General features: G+C 41.6%; 1 protein-coding gene across 7 annotated transcripts in view; it reads left to right on the top strand.

Annotated features, from left to right (window-relative positions):
* mctp1a (multiple C2 domains, transmembrane 1a) overlaps window positions 1-17,503 on the top strand; it is a 134,116-nt gene that overhangs the window by 36,064 nt on the left and 80,549 nt on the right. For 6 of the 7 annotated variants that reach the window (XM_053420886.1, XM_053420881.1, XM_053420880.1 and 3 more), the window contains exon 2: window positions 9,382-9,502. In XM_053420886.1, coding sequence (XP_053276861.1) covers window positions 9,442-9,502 — 61 coding nt within the window. In that variant the 5' untranslated portion in view covers window positions 9,382-9,441. Of the gene's footprint in view, window positions 1-21; window positions 245-9,381; window positions 9,503-17,503 lie in introns of those variants that run through there. The other variant, XM_053420884.1, reaches the window with a different exon arrangement.

Raw genomic sequence — 17,503 nt, 5'->3', positions numbered from 1 at the left:
GCACAACTGTTGTTCTGGAGCAGAGACGAAGAAGGGATTTCCCAAGAAAGGAAATTGCCGTTTCTTTTGGGTGAAACTAATATGCTCTAAAGACGAGTGTAAACTGATCGGTACATAGATTCACATACTCGCCGATGCCTCACCAGACATTTTCCAGGGAGTATCAGAAGCGTTTCTGTTGCTGGGATCACTGTTGACTCCTCTACTTATCAGGACTTTAACTGTCCCCTGCTCAGAGAAACGAGTAAGTGTCTCAGCCGTCATCAGGACATTACACCAACTCCATCAAGAGACTCATTATCTCAGTTTAAAGCTCACTCTCTTACAGTACGCCGCTAGACTGGGTAGAACAGTGCACACCAAAGACCTCATTATCTAGCTGAGTGGCTTTTGGTTGTCTACCTGCTTGAGTCCGCACCACTGGCTCTGTGTTTTGTCACGTTACACGTTACCCGCCTGCACACTCTAGGGAGAAGAGGGTGATATTTAATGGAGCTGCTCTTTTGGCGGAGAAAGTGTAATTGGGAACATTTTCCCAAGTTTATTTACTGCCATGGGGCGATGAGTAAGAAATCAATGCTTTATTAGGTTTGCAGGAGAAATATAGTATTGGGATAGATATTGAAATTAATGTATTAGGTCCCAGTAGTGGCAGTGGGAAAGGGATTTTGTGGAACAATCATATGGTCTCACTTTGGGAGAGAGGAAGTGGAGAGAAAGAGCGGGAGTAGGATGCTTCAGAAGAAAAGAGCCAGCAGAGAAAGACGATGATTCACATGTCATTGTTGAAGTGACAAATTCATTGAGTTGCTGTCTAACACCTTTCAATATGTGACCTGCTGAATATAAATGGCTCGGTGTGGGTTTTTACATTTAAGTGTTTTTTTAATTCATTAATTGACGTCTTGGTTTTTTATTTGCTGCTGAATCAGCATCTGCAAAACAATTTATGGGTTCCTTGCTGGCCCAAGCCCCATCCCCCCACAGTGTGGTGGAAATAGCTTCAGTAGTTAAAACATAATCCTGCTAACAAATAAACCAACACAAGGACGCGGGTGAAAACATGTATTTAACTTCCTTGGTAGAGGTAAAATAAACTGTGAGTCAATGTTAATGCTGATTCAACCCCCAAGATGTTGTTAAAGATGTCACACTCTGACTTCCCTTCAGGAGGCGCTTGAGGGAGAACGCCTGTAATGGTTTGTAACCTACAGGAAACAACGTTGGCTTGAATATCTTCCTCTCCACTAATTCCCTCCCCTGTACATCTCATATATAGATCAATATGAAAGACACATTTCTTGCAGTTTAATATGGCCTCACTGACAGACACTGAAAGAGCCGTCCTTTCATTACGTGTTAGTGTGTGTGTGTGTGTGTGTGCGTGTGCGTGCGTGCGTGTGTGTTTGTGTGTCTGTGATGTATTTCTAGTCAGTGGTTATTGCAGTGGGTGAGGCTTGAAATTGCAATGGAGCATCTGGGTATGATGCATTTTCTATGTGCCTTTGCAAAATGTGTCATCGTTTCTCCTTGTGTAAGTTGATTCATTGGTGTATAGTGCTGAGCCCACATTCTTTTATCTTGGAAACCTTGAAATGGTAGTTAAATGGATGAATATATTTCCTGTGGAGACAAAGCTTGTTCCGAGGCGCTGTGGCTGTAATAACACTAGAGATAAATATTGGTATTCCTGTATTGGCCTTTGAAATATCCCCTCAGACTAGTAGCAGCATTATACTCTCCCTATTTTTACGTTGCACTCACTGTGTCTGTTCACCTTTATTCAATATTGTTTGTGTGTCATTGTAGGGAGGGTTTTCTTTTACTTCAAACAGATAACAAATGTGGCTTTTATATATATTTATTTATTTTATGCGGTTATGTAGCAACTTGCATTTTATGGATTTGCCCGCACAAGACCTCACGCCCTCGAGGAAACAACTTCAGTAGCATGTGCCAGTTTTTCTAACCTCTCCTGTCAGTTCTGCTCGGTGAAGTGCATTTCCTTCCCAGTGATCATTTCACATCACCACACATTCCTATTTCTGCCAAGAGCTTCAATAATTCCAATTGTTATTATTAAGTTAGTTAATAGTCATTGAAATGCAATGAATTATCTTTTTAAACCCTGAGAGATAAACCTCTGTTGGCGTGGCTTAAAGAAAGGATCTGGTGGCTAAGGAAATCATCCATCACAGCGTCCATCCATCCATTATCTACTCTTATCCCTTGAGGGGGATGGGATGGGGCTGGGCTGGAGTCAATCCCAGCTGAAATTGTGGTCAAGTCACCAGCGTATTGCAGGGCTGACATAAAGAGACAATAAATTCACTGTGACGTGCACTTAAGTACTTATCAAAGCAGCATGTCTTTGGAGTGTGGGAGGAAGCCGGGGCGCGAAGAGAAAACAGACACAGGGAGAACATGCAAACTCCCCAGAGAGAGAGACGCTGGTCGGCTGACAGGTTGGAAGGAGAGAGAGCGATCCGCTGCACCACTGTGCTGCAGTGATCCGTCACAGTGTCAATGAACAAAACTGGTAAAAGCCAGTTTTAATCAAATCAACAGCAACATTTCATTTTATTGTATTCTTGGAAGAGTCACCTGACCTCAAATTACTGGTGTAAAACTTTTTCGCTGATCATTAGACTCATAGTGGAGGTTTTGGATGGAAGTTTGGATGCTCATCGGCACATCAGTAGTAGATTTTTTTGTATTGTGTGTTTGGTGTCAGCTGATTTGAATGATTATTTCGAACTGCGATGAATCACCTAAACTGAAATACCTTGCTCTCAATATGGATCAATATCATATTAAAGAGCCTCATTCAATTTGATATGCTCATACTGTGGTTTGTTAAATGTATCGTATCAGAGCTGTTTTGTCGGATGGCACATTGAAATACGCGTCCAATCTCCTCAGTTATGGCCTTTAGGACTTTAAGTCATTAACTTTGATCATTTCAGATATACCCTAAAAATATGAGCACATGAGCAAGTTGCTTTCCAAACGGCGTAAATGGAAATGTATTTATCACGGCTTATGCAGAAAAACCCTCCTTTCATTATCCGTAAACTCAAACTCAAAGTTTTTTTCAGCCTGGAGCACCGCTGTAGAAAACCATAAATAAAATACGAGACAAGATTCTCGGACAGAGAAATGGATGGTCGGAGAGGAATTCAATCCATTAAAAAGTGGGAGACGAACATTAGAATTATATTGGAAGCAGGGAGAGGCATCTCCACTAACAGAAGGAGAACTGTCATGATCTCCTCCTTAATGAGCAAAGCAGAAATATAAAGCAATTGTTATGCAGGAAGGGAGTAGTAGAGTCTGGAAATGACCTGCCATCGCTGTGAGGAAAGAGAGTCTGGCTCCTCTCTGTGCCCTCGGCTAAATACAGGCTTCCTCCTCCATAACACTGCTGTCACCATGTATAATCCCGGATAAGAAATATATGACTGGTTGGAGTTTTTGAAGCAGTCTTGTTGCGATGTGTGTGAACTTTTGTAAAACTCTCCTCCCATTGGCCATTTTTCACTTGGTTTCTTGCAGCTTTCGAGATCAAACTGCAGCTCTCCGCTTAAAGATGTGAAACTATATCGTAAAGAACAATTTTCAAAACAACATTGTCATGAAGCTTCGCCATCACCTGTAAATCTGGGAGCTTGTGGTTGTTGGAGGTGCTGCTGAAAAACACAAAAGTGTTTTCTGTAACATGGTTGAATTATTGACGAAAGGAAAAGAGGCCTGAGGGTCTCATGCTGAATGTGTGTTTCATTTTCATGAGACTGTGAGTCTGGATATTTAGGACATTAATTCAAACGTCCTAAATGTTTTGTGTCTCATGCAGAAAAACCTGCAACTCTTTCTGGTTGCTTACCAGTAACTGATAAGTTTGTCCCTCTCATACTGGTATTGTAATTTGGTGGGAAACGGTGAAAAGCAGTAGTTTGTTAGTCTGTTTTTTCATTGATTTACTCCCTGAAGCTTTTCGTTTAACCTCAATGTAAAGTTTGGTTTAACCTTTTGGTGCAGGACATTTAGCAGGTCTCCTTAGTTTTCTGTTACACTTAATTTATCTATGTGTTACTAAAACTCTTCACACCGTGGTATTTTGTGTGCAGTGAGTGTGAGTGTGCGTGTGCGGTTGTACCCTGTTACACAACAGAACTTTAATTTAGGTTTCGGGGGCCATTAACGGAAGTGAGCCTGCTTTGACTTTTTAAGACATCGTAACATTTCTCTCACTTATCTTCATAATGTGTTGCTAACCCTCATGTGACCTGCTCCCTTCACTATGAGCAGCAGATGCACATGGTGTCTGAAAGCTGCAGCCTGCTGGTGTGGAATATCCTATTGAATATTATACTCTCTCTGTCTCCTTTCAGAAGCACAATCAGTCACCTCTCTTATTTATTGATAAAGGGTCAGCTCCCGTCTCTGTGCTGAAAACCCCACCTTATTAGCATTATAGGGTTTAGCTTTTGTCGTCGATGAACAAACTGTGATGGACGGACAAATGCCAACACGCACACACACACTCCAAGGCCAAACCCTGTTTGTCCCATTACTGTAGTCTGTAGTTATTGGAAAAGGAAATAGCTATTGATTCATATTGAAATGGTTTCAGTGGGGAATCAGTCTGAAGGGTTTTCTGTGAAACTCTGAAGGCTTGGATCCAAATACCCAGAGCACTCTCCAGTGGGAATCTCCTGGGATTATTTATTGTAAATATAAAGTGCTCTTGTAGTTGAATCCCACTGGCTCAGTGCCACATGGTGTAGTGATGGAAATATGTTCTTGTATTTACATTGTTGTGCCGGATGTTATTTATTCACACCTACACACACCCAGCTTCACACAGAAACATCCGGCTCATGGGACAGGATCTATGTTTCTGTTTGTATTTCTATAAATTCTTATATCTATATTATGCTGAACTTTGTTTATATACAAGTTTTTGTCTATGAAAACAATTCACTAAATGTACCTGTTCTCATACAAGCCGTCGACAGCCAGTGGCCGGAGGCATTACGTTTTTTTAGGTTGTCTGATTACATGTTGGTGGTCAGGGGTCAAAGTCCCTGTGACCTCATGTTCTCCTGAACATGATGAATCAGTAATACCCTGACAGAATTTTATTACATCTGGCAAAAACATTTACTTGGATCAAGGATGACCTGATAAGGATTTGGAAGTCAAAGGTCAAGGTCACTGTGACCTCCAAATTCATGAAAATGTTATCTTTAAAGATCCCCCCCGGAACCCTTTCAAATTTGGCACAATTGATCATTTGGCCTCTTGTCCTTGATTTTCTCAGTATGTTTTTGGCTAGTTGACACTTAGACACACATATAAAGTGATTAGCTAACAGTGGTCAAAGGTCACTGTGAACTCATATGAGTGTGGAAATCAAAATGTGATGAAGGCATATAACTGCAGTGCGATATTTCTACCCTTTCTCTATGGGGACCCTGAGATCTCAATGCACTGCAATATAAGAAAACACATGCACATAAAACTGAAGCCAACTAAAAAAAAGTATCCTGAATTTTTCCACCCGTTTGCTGTGAATACCTTCAACACCACCACTTACAGAAACTTGTGTTTTTGTGTTCCCTGGATACACTTCCTTTGTTTTCTTAGGCACTAGCAGGAAATTAAATTAGCTGTTTTGGGAGAATTTGCGGTGTGATTTTCTTTTTGTTGTAGTGTATTGATTTGTCGAATTGGATGTGGTTTCTAAAGTCGTAGCTCTCTCGTCCACTCAGACACACACTGATCAGTAAGTACTTGTTTCCAAATAGCTTATTGCTGACTGGGACTGAAAAGAGCCTGGAAAGTGGGTCGGGGAAGCTTTTGTTTGCTTCTCTGTCAGCTTCAAAGAAACATGACACAGAGCTGCTGGAGTGGGATGGATCCTGGCTGCCTTTCCTTTTTCTGTCCCTCTACTCTTATTCTCCACTTCTCTCATTGTGAAGGTGCGATTAGTGTGTGTCTTTGGAGTGTGTGTCTGTTTAATTGAGGCCTCACCATACAGAGAAAAGTCTAGTGGACCAAAGGATGCACCGCTGAGATGATTATTGGGAAAAACCCAGAATCTGTGCATGTCTCATTGGTTTCCTTAAATGACTTTGCTTTTGTTAGCCGACAAATCGTCAATCAAACCTCAGGAGAAGGAATTGTTTCTGTATTCATAAACATAATATAGCAGATGCTGACAACACAGCTCATTTACATGCCATTTACAATAGCAGGTGCTCATTCTTAGGCTCAGTTCTTGCTTTGTACATCTTCACCTCTGATGAATATTAATAACTAGGTTTACCTACGCATAGATGATCTGAAGCTGTCTCTGTGGACTGCCGCTCAACGTCTAAAATCTTTGACAGCAAAATTCACCAGCAAATTGGTGATTTGTAGCCATCTTTGGTGAGGAGTTGGATGGTTCCTCAGTTTGCATTAGTTGATGCCTTTTCAGATGATGGCACATGCCACGTGCTCTTCTCTTCTTTTGTAATTCAGAACGATTTTGAAAATAAGGTTACAGGTTTCATCTTTACTGATGATGTACTTCCACACACAGGCTGCATTAGTTTGCTGCAGCGACCCACCAGGCTTCTGATATGTCGTCTTCATTGGAGCTTAAAGTCTCATTGTAGAGGAGTAAAGTTACCAGGTCACAAGTGTGTCCATATTTGGCAAAAGCTGAGCTTCCAAAGGGAAAAGATGAGTTTATTTGGCCGTGTTTTTTCTCTTCATTAAGAAGTGCTGTGCATGGGTTTAGTTTCAATGATAAAAACACCTGAAGCATTCAGTCTGTGGCAGATCCTCTTCGGCAAATATGCTCTTCTGTCTTAGTTGAGATACTTCCTTTCTGACTTCTCGAACTGCTCGTCATAGACAGACAAAGCCAGAACAAACTGTTTCCTCCATTTTCGTGGATACCAGGATGCCAAGTCCTACCCCCATTTGATTGGTTGTCCTGGAAAGAAACTACAGTGATGTGATCAGAGCCTTTTGAAAAAGAGACTTTAAACTACAGCTGCATATCATCCATCCTCATAAGGATAAAAAAAAAAAAAAAGAAGCATTATGTGAGATGGTGTTGATGTTTCTGAGTCGAGCTGCTCATCCTGCAAATGTCACTTTCACTGTTCATGAGTGTGAACCTGCAACACAAAGCAAACCCCAGTCTCTAACTGCTCGCTTTGTCCTTTCTGCCCAGTTGTAACTCTGCTGCTTGTTTTACAAAAAGATTCCATTGATCCCATCGTGTAAACCCTCGCCAACACAAACAGCCTGCAAATCCATTTCAAATCCTCACCACCCTATTATGTTTGTGTGCATCCATGTGTGTATGCCTCCGGTGTCTGTTACTGGCACTGTGCAGCATACACACAATAAATACAGAAAATCTAAAAATACATAGCACTGAAGATTTTATACAAATGCAACAGAATCATAAAGCCAGTGGACTGTCATTTACTGTGGGCAGAGTGTTTTGGGCGATTTCCATCTCCTTCCTAATTGCTTTGTGTTATGATGTGACCCGACCTGACATGGTGCGTGTGTCTTTGTTTGTTCTTTCAGAGACAAAGGGGCTTAATGTAAGATTGTCAGTCCACTGCAGTTGTTGTCCAGTCCCATTGGTCGTATCCTCATGCAGTTCAATTACGGTGACTTATACGCTCCGATACTTTTATCCCATCCAATCACAAAGCTACAGCTCGGCCTGTCCCTGATGTTCACATTCGTTTCCCTCTGACATTTGCTGAGCCGCTGCACCTGTTGTCTCACGGATAATATTTTGGTGGGTTTGATTTATTTCAGTTTTGACTTTGCCCAGATGATTACCTCGAGTCCCTTTTTCAGCAGGTGCTGTTACGGTAAAATTGTGCCGGGGTTCACTTTTCCATTGAGAATTTGATGTTTTAAGCTTTGCACAGCATTTTTCACCCAGCAGTTTCAGCCTTGAATTCTGTACTATAGTCTACACATACTGTTAAAATTATGATATACATGATTATGATTAAATGATATATTATTGCACTTGAATATGTGTGATTCCTTGACTTATAATAAACTGGTTCTGTTACTAAAATCAATAATCAATTAGACACTCAAGTACCAGGTAACACACTCAGTTTGGTTTGGTTGGGTTTTCAATCTCACTGTGGTTTTATCATTTTAAGTGTGTTTACAAAGTCTACTTTAATACGTTTCAATAAGATCTCCCCCAGGTCAGGGTTGCAAAATAGACCAACGGATTAATGGGTAAAATTACGGTCTAGGTCAGTCAGACATTATTCTTGAGGGAAACACTCATTCTAATCTAATGAAAGCCCCATTATCAGAGTTTGCATTTTAATGAAAGTGTTAATACAGGGGTCTACTTCTGGGTCGTCGTCTTTTTCTTTCTCCATTTGCAGCCTAATCTTGTTCTTAGTTGTTTGCAGATTTGTCTGCTACTCCCTGGTGGGAGTTGCTCTTATGCTTTTAGCCTTTTAGTGTGATTGGAGCCTTCCAGTGGCCCACACACGTTTTTCCCTATCCTTCGTGGATATTCTTAGCTTCATGTCAGAGTACGGGAGCTTGGGAGACACGACAGGAGTGCCCACGCATGGATCTTCTATTGGCTGAGGAAAAGAAAGAGAGAAATGAGGGCGGGAGAATAAGATGAGCGAGAGATGGAGAGAGAAAGTAAGCTTCAGTGCATCTCGGAGCACAGCCCGGTTCATTGTGTGGCTTGCTAATGGGCCTATACTTCCTTGGGGATCCACGATTAGAGCCAGTGTGGAATCCTTGTCAGAGTGGAGTACAGAACTGACCTCAGGGCTACAGCCGGACATGCAGAGCCACACAGATGACCCCTTCAGTAGCCGGACACTCCCACGCTTCCGAGGGATGTTCCGTGCTTCCTATCAGAATCAGGCGACTGTACAAATGCTACATATATTATGTAAAATACAAATTTAATCTTACATCAAATTAAGCATTAACAATTTCTCTGTTTATGTTTCTAGTGTGATCTCACTGTCTTTTTTTTTTTGATCTACTGATTGTGATTTATTCAGAGCATGGTGATCCTGCAGCAAAATTCAGTCAGTCAACTTGTTCTCCCTTCACCTGTGTACGTCACTCGTAATGGATTCAGACAAAAACTCCCATGATACCACACTGCTTTACAACTTCATCTAACTATAGGCCATTTGTTATAGTTTTGATTGAGAGAAGTTACATGTTTAATATAATTTTTTGTCATCACTAGTAAATGGCAGCTATCTAATGAGTGTAATGTCTCCTATGCTCTTATTATTCTCCGCATAAATACAGGAGTGAACTGGCCTGAATAACCTTAGTCTATTCTCTCCACAGGGCATCAGCATAGTGGGGCCCAGTAATGCAGAACCCCCACCTCGTCCTCCAAGTCCAGCCATGTACCAGGTGGATATCGTCCTGAAGAAAGGGAACAACCTGGCCATCCGAGATCGGACAGGTAGGATCTCTGCTTTTCCTTATGCTTGTTAACTAAAATATTACCTTTTTGTACATTATATTAGTTTAACTTCATCCATCTTTTGTGTATGCCTCTTTTCTCAATGTACTATTTTTAGTCCTCTTTTTTTCTCTTCCTGTTGTTCTCACATTTTACTTCCCTTGACTCTCTCATGTCTCTCTCGCTCCCCAGGTTGTGTTAGTAAATCACACATCTCATCCTAGCAGCTCACTTCATTTTCCACGTGTGAAGTGAGATAGAATTCCAACGAATGATTTGACACATTTCCTGAGCATCTTTGGCTTCAGCTTAAACATTGCCACATTCAGAGGTTGTATGATCTCCTAGATACTTTTGTATAATATGACAAGTCGTTTCCATTTCATTCACAGTGGGACATGTAGTGTGATCAAGTTTCGTATGACAAATATCTAGTAACGAAATCCCCCCCCCCCCCCCCCCCCCCCCCGGTGCCGGGGTCGGTGCAGCGTGTTTATGTGCTGGTATCTTATGTTTTAACTGTGACCCTGTACAGACCTGGTGTTAACATTCATCCTGTGGGATCCAATCACAAGTGGTCAGTGCCAAGAACTGGTCTGAATGCACCCAAATGAAACTTGAATGAGTTCTGAGGTCCAATCACTCAGACCACCTCGGAAGTTGGTCTGGGACGCGTGTGGCACATTGTTTTTGCTCTTGTCAACTTGAACACACCATGGACCATCTACTCAGCTGACAACATCTGACCTGCTACAGTTGAATCAAACGCACAATTTGTACACTCCACAGTGCCCATATGTAGATTTGTTTCTGAACTGATAACCTCACAATGACTGATACTTTTATGTAAACATTTTCATGATAGTAGATCTACGCACAGCATCGATTCATTCAGCCCCTCCTGACACTGCTTGCTCTCTCTCTCTCTCTCTCTCTCTCTCTCTCTCTCTCTCTCTCTCTCTCTCTCTCAATACCAGGTCTGAACAGGGCCTCTGTGAATCTATCTCACCCAATCGTGGGAAGAAAATAATCTATCTTCTCTCATGCCAGTATTAGAGATATTATCTCACATTGAATCATCTTGATTAACAGTAGTTTTCTGCTTCTTTGGAGTTGGGGTATGATTGTAATTGTAAGTGCAGGACAGACAGCCTCCTGGCCTCTGTGAAAGATGTCTGTAACACAGCTCCTGCATTGTAATGAAGCAGTGTATAAGTGTATATAAGCAGGCAATAACGTCTTGTGTAGTGGGTAGGACAGCCAACACAAACAAGCAAGGTCTCCCCCGACAGTGGTTTGAATAGTGACTGATGCCAAGGTCTCATTAGTGGCTGTTGCAGTCTCTGTGCTGACAGTTTAACACAATCTGCCCTGCTCCATCTCTTGCACATTTTGCCTGTCAACCTGGATAATGAGTACAGTGCAGAAATCAGCCGTCCTGTCACGAGTCCATCGCAGCCGCTCATTATAGAGAGCGGGAGACACAGACATATGGGCGGCTTCATGGAAACACAGTTGATGCCAGATCTTTAAATCTAGTTCTTTCCGGACCTTAACGTGTTGCTGCTGTCGTACAACAGCCGGTCGACAAATCGGAAAAGGCAGACATGGGATTGACGGGATTCTCCATTTACCTGTCAGTCTAGGCTCCCTTCACAGGTTTGTAGGGCACAGCTGGGCGGCCATAATTAAAGAAGTTTGTTGGGGGAAGTTCTGCTAGCAATTGATTCACTAAAAGCCCCGGCATGAATTATAAATGACACAAACAGTTCCCAGTTTTGTCGGCAAAACATTTTGAGGCAAACTCTTTTCAAAAAATACTTCGGCTCTATGGGAATTCACAAATGTCACATCTTGACAGCCAGTGCACCTGGAAGGGAAAGTAAAAATAACTGTGCTCAAAGTGACGTCTCTACACGCAGACAGACAGTGACTTCTTTATTTCCTAAGCTAGTGTGGCATCAAACAGAGCAACACCAGGCATAGCTTACACTGTAGCCTGAAGCTTTATGAAACATTCAAGATAACACGGGATTGTTTCTTGACTATGTAGAACAATTCAAAACAAGACTTTGATATTAAAGGGATGGTCACCCAAAACTGAAACCCTCATTATCTACTTGCCACTACGCCGAGTATTTGAGTCCACAAAACACTTTAACTATCCCTTTGATATCAAACTGCTCAACCGCTGTGTTCAAAGTAAGCATTGTGTATCCCCTTGAAGAGGAAAATTGGTCCAGCTGGCGGCTGATTTCAGTTTAATTCTAATATCAGTCAACACAGAAGGTCAGAGACACTTCACAAGAAGCTAACAAAACAGAGTTTTTACTGACGCCGCTGCTCTGATCACAGAGACGTGTGCACCCAGAGGCAAGGTTGACTAGCCAGACACAAAAGAAGGAAGGAGAGGGAAGCATCCTATTCCACACTCTTCTCTTCATGTCCCTTCAGTGAAGTCGTCATGAAGGCAGCCTTTTTGTGGTTGAGTGAGGGAACTAGTGAATAGGATCAATGAAAGTAAAATGGAGCAGCGCTTACAGCTAATTACAGCATTTATTGCAATAACAAGTTACAAGAACTTTATATGATGAAAAGTAAATACAAATCATTTGAGAGTGCATACTGTACCCCTACACAGGCTAATACCCTATCTCGCTCTGTCAAAGCAGTGTTTCCCATTATTTAGACTGCGGTGGCACACACCATTTTCTAATTTGTCACACCAAAGTGTCATGATGGACCAAAAAATAGTTAAGAGAGTTTAACTTGGTGTTTTTCTCTGTTGTTGCATTCTATAGCTGTTTGCTGCGCTATTTGCTGGGATTTTGCCGTGTGCCGGCTATCGCCCATTAAGTTGCTCCACACGGTCAGACCCTGTAGTTTCAGCTGCAGTTGTTCATGAACCCAGAAGTGGCACAAGAAGCGGTTCTTTCTCTAACTTCTCTTTTACTCTTTTGTCTCGATGTCACTTGGAATCTGTTGTTTGGGAGGTTGACCTTCATTAATTGTGGGATATTTTGCAAAGAAAGTATAATGGAAAATATATGTTAAATGTGCCATATCCATTCCTAGCGCTGCTAAATTTTGAGGAGAAGTACTTGTCTATCTGATTATCTATTAGGGCCGGCTGATGTTCCTTCATCTATTTTTAGTCGCAGTAATAGAAAGGATTTTCTTTTTTCACCTTTTATCTGTCCATAATGCAGTATTGACCATTAACAGAAACATAAAACACAAGATTCACCTAAAGCGAACGCAATGCCCTTGATACTGACAATGTTTACAAATTCAGGGAATTTGATGAGAAGCGGCAAGAACAAGTTTACTTCTGCAAATCTTACCTGCAAGTGTTATATCCAGTATTTGTCCCATAAAGACTCTATGCAGTAACATTTTCCTATTATATTTTACATATTTTTCTTATAACACTCCTGCTAATTGCTTACCTAAAGCTGTGTACGAAATGTAAGCTTTTCTTTATGGGCCAAAGGAACTCTTGACTCCAGCTGTCACAAGCAGTCACGTTCTTCGTAAAGCAGTTCAGCCTCTTGCACTTGGATTTCTGCTGAGTGTGCAGGTGCTGTCAGGCGAAGCCTGAGAGGGTGGACATTGACTCTGAGCCACAGACACAGTGTGGGCATTGACATGGCACATTATACAAATACCTATCGGAAACCTATATATATTTTTATAGGCCTATGATTTCATCCTTCTGTAGTGTTTGCTGAGTTAGAACACTGATGAGTCATGATCCATTTCTCTTACTTGGCAGATTCACTAGTTTTAATGAGAACATCGTTCTTCATTGGCTCCTTTGCATGTTTACTGGTTTAAGTTGAATTAAAAAGTGCTTCAGCTAAGGTTGTATATGTACTGCTTAAAAATGTTAAATCTGGATACCTATTTATTTTCTCTATATGTTCGAAGGTTTCAATGCAACCTCAATGAACTTGTCAGTAGTTTCTCTTGAGTCTGCATGGTTAACCAATTTTCAAGATTTTCACCAGGAGAGAAAACCAATTCCGTTACATGGTTTGACATTGAGGCTGTCAAATAAAAATATGTGTTGGACATGGATGAATGAGGGAGACATCATATGATGCATGTCTGTCACAGTTGTTGTATCGAGGTTCAGCTTGTAGAGAACATGCGTCTACCTTGATGATTTGGTTTCCCATCTAATCCTGCCTCCAGTCATTTACATCTGCCTCTGATGATATTATATTGAATTTAATCTGCAGGAAGATGGACAAAATAAAAACCGTGAATACGTTGGAGCAGGAGTGATAGATATAGATACTTGGTCAAACCACATAATCCATCTCTGAGTAACTGATTTTCCATTTTTCACCCTTGCTCTGGTCAAGTCAATCCTACCTGTCAAAAGACGTGTTTTGAATTTCCCCGTATCGTACATGGGTAAGACCCTGTTGTGCCCCCAGGTGCCCAACCCTGTCTTAGCTGTCACATATGATGAACTCCCTATGAACAGGGAAAGCTCGGCAGCTTTGTAGGTGACCTAAGGTGAAAACACTTTCCCTCTGTCTCTACCCTAACTTCCCTGTGGGTGAGGTACCACAAGGTGAAGTCTGTCTGTCAAAGACCTGACATGACTTCTCCCCATCCCATCTTGCAAAGCCCCTGTGGGTTTGAGTGGGTGTCAGAGGATATAGAGGATATTTATCTTGATCATTTCATGTCTTTTATCTTGGGGTTTTCTCCACACAAGTCTTTGCTGGCTCTGAAACTCTGAGGAGTCTCCTGATGCCCATTTCGGAACCATTCCTGCAGCTCTTCACTTCTTGGTTTGCATGTAATGAATAATAATTATGCAAATACACCAGGTGCTAGTTGTAAAATAGTGTTCACTGGACTGAATCTTATCCATAGTTCAGTGTTATATGAATGCAGCATGTGTGAGCTGTATACTATAATTTAAAATGTTATTATGTCTTACAAAAGTCTATTAATCATAAACAAAATTGCAATCATTAATTAATTTTCACTAAATCGATGTGGTGGAGGTAAAAATATGATCTATGTGAAGCAGATGAAACATGTAAACACTGGTGAATTTCAGACCATGTTACCACTACTGCTATATCTCATCTTGTTTTTTGGATTTATCTGAGGTAGCTTGAAAACAGATTTAAAACATAATGCTACTGTATCGTATGATTTGGGTGCATCCTATCATTAGTGCTTCGTCACACGCTGTTTATGGTCTCTTCCTCCCTCGGGTATCCTTCCCCCTCATCCTCTTTCACCTGCTTATTTCTCATTAGTTCCTCTCATGATGTGCTGCGTTTCTCTCTCGTTACATATGTTATTGCTCTTGTTCTTTTGTTCATGTTGCCAATTGAATATCCCTGATTTTGTTGTGGAGCCACAATCTATTTACAATAATTCTTATTATTCAGCATTTGGTTTGCTACATCTGAGTCAAATAGATGACAACATCGATGTATGTGATGTATGTGTACATCTAAGTGGCCATAATAGACTCGAGACAAACAATTTGGACCCAGACTTCTCACAACGGTTGTGTATATAATAAATATCCAGACTTGATAGGTAATAGAACTGTTATGTAATCTGCCTATAAATAGCCCAACCGCTTCCTGGATCAACTGATTCCTTATGTAATTTCTCTGAGACTAACTAATTTGCATGTGCTGGCACATGTTGTGATCACTATAGTGTGTGTGTGTGTGTGTGTGTGTGTGTGTGTGTGTGTGTGTGTTTTCCTATACTTATCTTTGTGAGGACCAAGCATAGATCCTGCAGAGTTAGGACATTTTTGGAAAGTGAGGACATTTTGATCGGCCCTCACTTTTTCAAAGAGCTGTTTTACGGTTAAGACTTGGTTTTAGGGTTAGAATTAAGTTTAGGTCAGGGTTGGGGTTAGGCAGTTAGTTGTGATGTTTACGGTAAGGGGCTAGGGAATGAGTGTCCTCCCTAAGATAGAAGTACAAACGTATATGTGTGTGTATTTGGTTAGTGTTGGTTTACAGTGATCACAGGTCAGTGCAGCTTAAATCAGTGAGGCTTCAGTAAGCCTAATTTTCTCCACGAACAACAGTTTCTTAAAAAGTTATAAAGTGAGAGGCAGAGCTTGACACCGCTGGCTTCATCTTGTCTCATTTTATTTCAAGTCCCCTTCGCTGTTTTCTCACCTCCCGTGTTTTTCTCCCACATGCTGTGCAGTCGTCTGATTTATTTTTATCCCTGCTTATTCATTCACTACTCGGCTGTATCAAACATGAGATGGTGTTGTTATGATATCTCACGCTTTGCCTTGTAATTTTGTAATTACAGCGGGATGATGTTGCACATTAGTAAATGTTCCTTTGGGCTAAATGTCAGCGGAAAACAGGAAAGTAAACCCCCTGCAGCATAAAGCGGCGAGAGCCAGAGAAGTGTGCGATTGTGGGTAATTGTAATGAGGCAGGCTCTTAACCCATCTGTCAGCATCCCATGATGGAGTTTCTTGATTTCGCAGCCTTGCCCAATACGTGCTCTTGAGCAGATTGCATTCTGGGTAATAAGAGACCCCAGAGCAACCATCCGTCAGTCCTGACACAGGACATAGACCTCGGACTCACACACACACAAACAGTCTACTCGCACCGTGCGTACAATCGGAGCGCACGGCTGTTAAAGGCTAGCAGCTTGACTGAGGGGTTTATCAGCAGCTTTACTACCTTTTCCCCGTTTCCTGTTCTCTTATATCATGACAAGCCTTAGTGAGCCTCCTCCACGTCTTTCTCAATAAGAGATTTTGACAGGCAATACGTTGGCCAGCTCTGAATAGACTGCCTGCACTGTATATCAGTTGTGCAGGGAGTCTGACGAGGAAGCAAAAATGCTTTTATCCCTATTATAGTAACTTAACCGTCATCAGTCCCCGCACACGGAGCGGTGCAAGAGAAGAGACAACTCGTAATGTTAAATGCAGATGTCGACCTCAAGCGCTTGATCAATGAGCACAATTTAGCAGTCGCTAGTGATGGCCAGAGCGCGAGCAATCCTCCTGCTGTTAATGGGACCAAAGGAAGAAACCGGAGATATTTAGTATTCAATGCTCAGGGGGCAAGAGTTCTTATCCTCAGATTAACTATTTGTAATCACATTATTTTATCACAATGACCCAAATAGGACCCACAGGCCAACAGGTATGTAAAACAGGCTTTATTGGCTCAAGGCAGGGTTAGTTATGTAAAAGTTATCAGGCAGAGGTATCCAAATTCCACTTGGACATACTCAAAAAGTACACAAAACTTGTTGTAACACAAGGGGACACACTGAGAGGTAATGCTGGAACGCTGACTCATAGGGAACAGGCGATCTGCCACAGAGGGAGGGGAGCACAGGGTTCAAATACACACGTTTGTAATGTGTGATAAAACACATATTTTAGCCAAATAAGACGAGTATTTCCACCTTAACACTACACCTATGTCAGTCTGGGGGAAAAAAAATGGATTCAGACAGCCGAGGGTCTGTCAACTTGTGGGTGGACTAAGTAGCTGGAAAGAGTGCTTGACCTGCAGGTGAGCTGTGAGGGTGGGATGACTGGGAGCATAGACATACATCCCATTCAGGGAGTGATTTGTTATACTAAGTGTTAAAACATTTGAATGCAATCCTAGAGATGTAAAGGCGAGTTTTAGGAAATGCAATAAGGGGGGCTGTTACTTTAATATTTTTCAAACCTTTGCCCATGCAAACTGCAGCAGAGATGATTAGCTCCTCTCTGAAGCTTAAGGTCGTTCCACTTCTTGAAGGTAATGCTTTCTCTGCAGAGCCGACGTTTTTGCAGGAAAGGAGCCACACCTCTGCTATTCACTAGGAGAAATCCTCTTATTAAATATGTCTGTTATTGGACAGTAAGTATTAGGGCCTTTAACTTTAAGGGGAAAAAATTCGGAGATTTAAAGCATCAAGTCATAGTTTTTGGCAATGTGTTATTTTAGGATGAGAATTATCAGATGATCA

This window comes from Pleuronectes platessa, chromosome 4, assembly GCF_947347685.1.
Source record: "Pleuronectes platessa chromosome 4, fPlePla1.1, whole genome shotgun sequence".
Taxonomy (NCBI): Eukaryota; Metazoa; Chordata; class Actinopteri; order Pleuronectiformes; family Pleuronectidae; genus Pleuronectes; species Pleuronectes platessa.
Note: the sequence above shows the minus strand (reverse complement) of the source record. Positions and strands in the feature narration are given on the sequence as shown.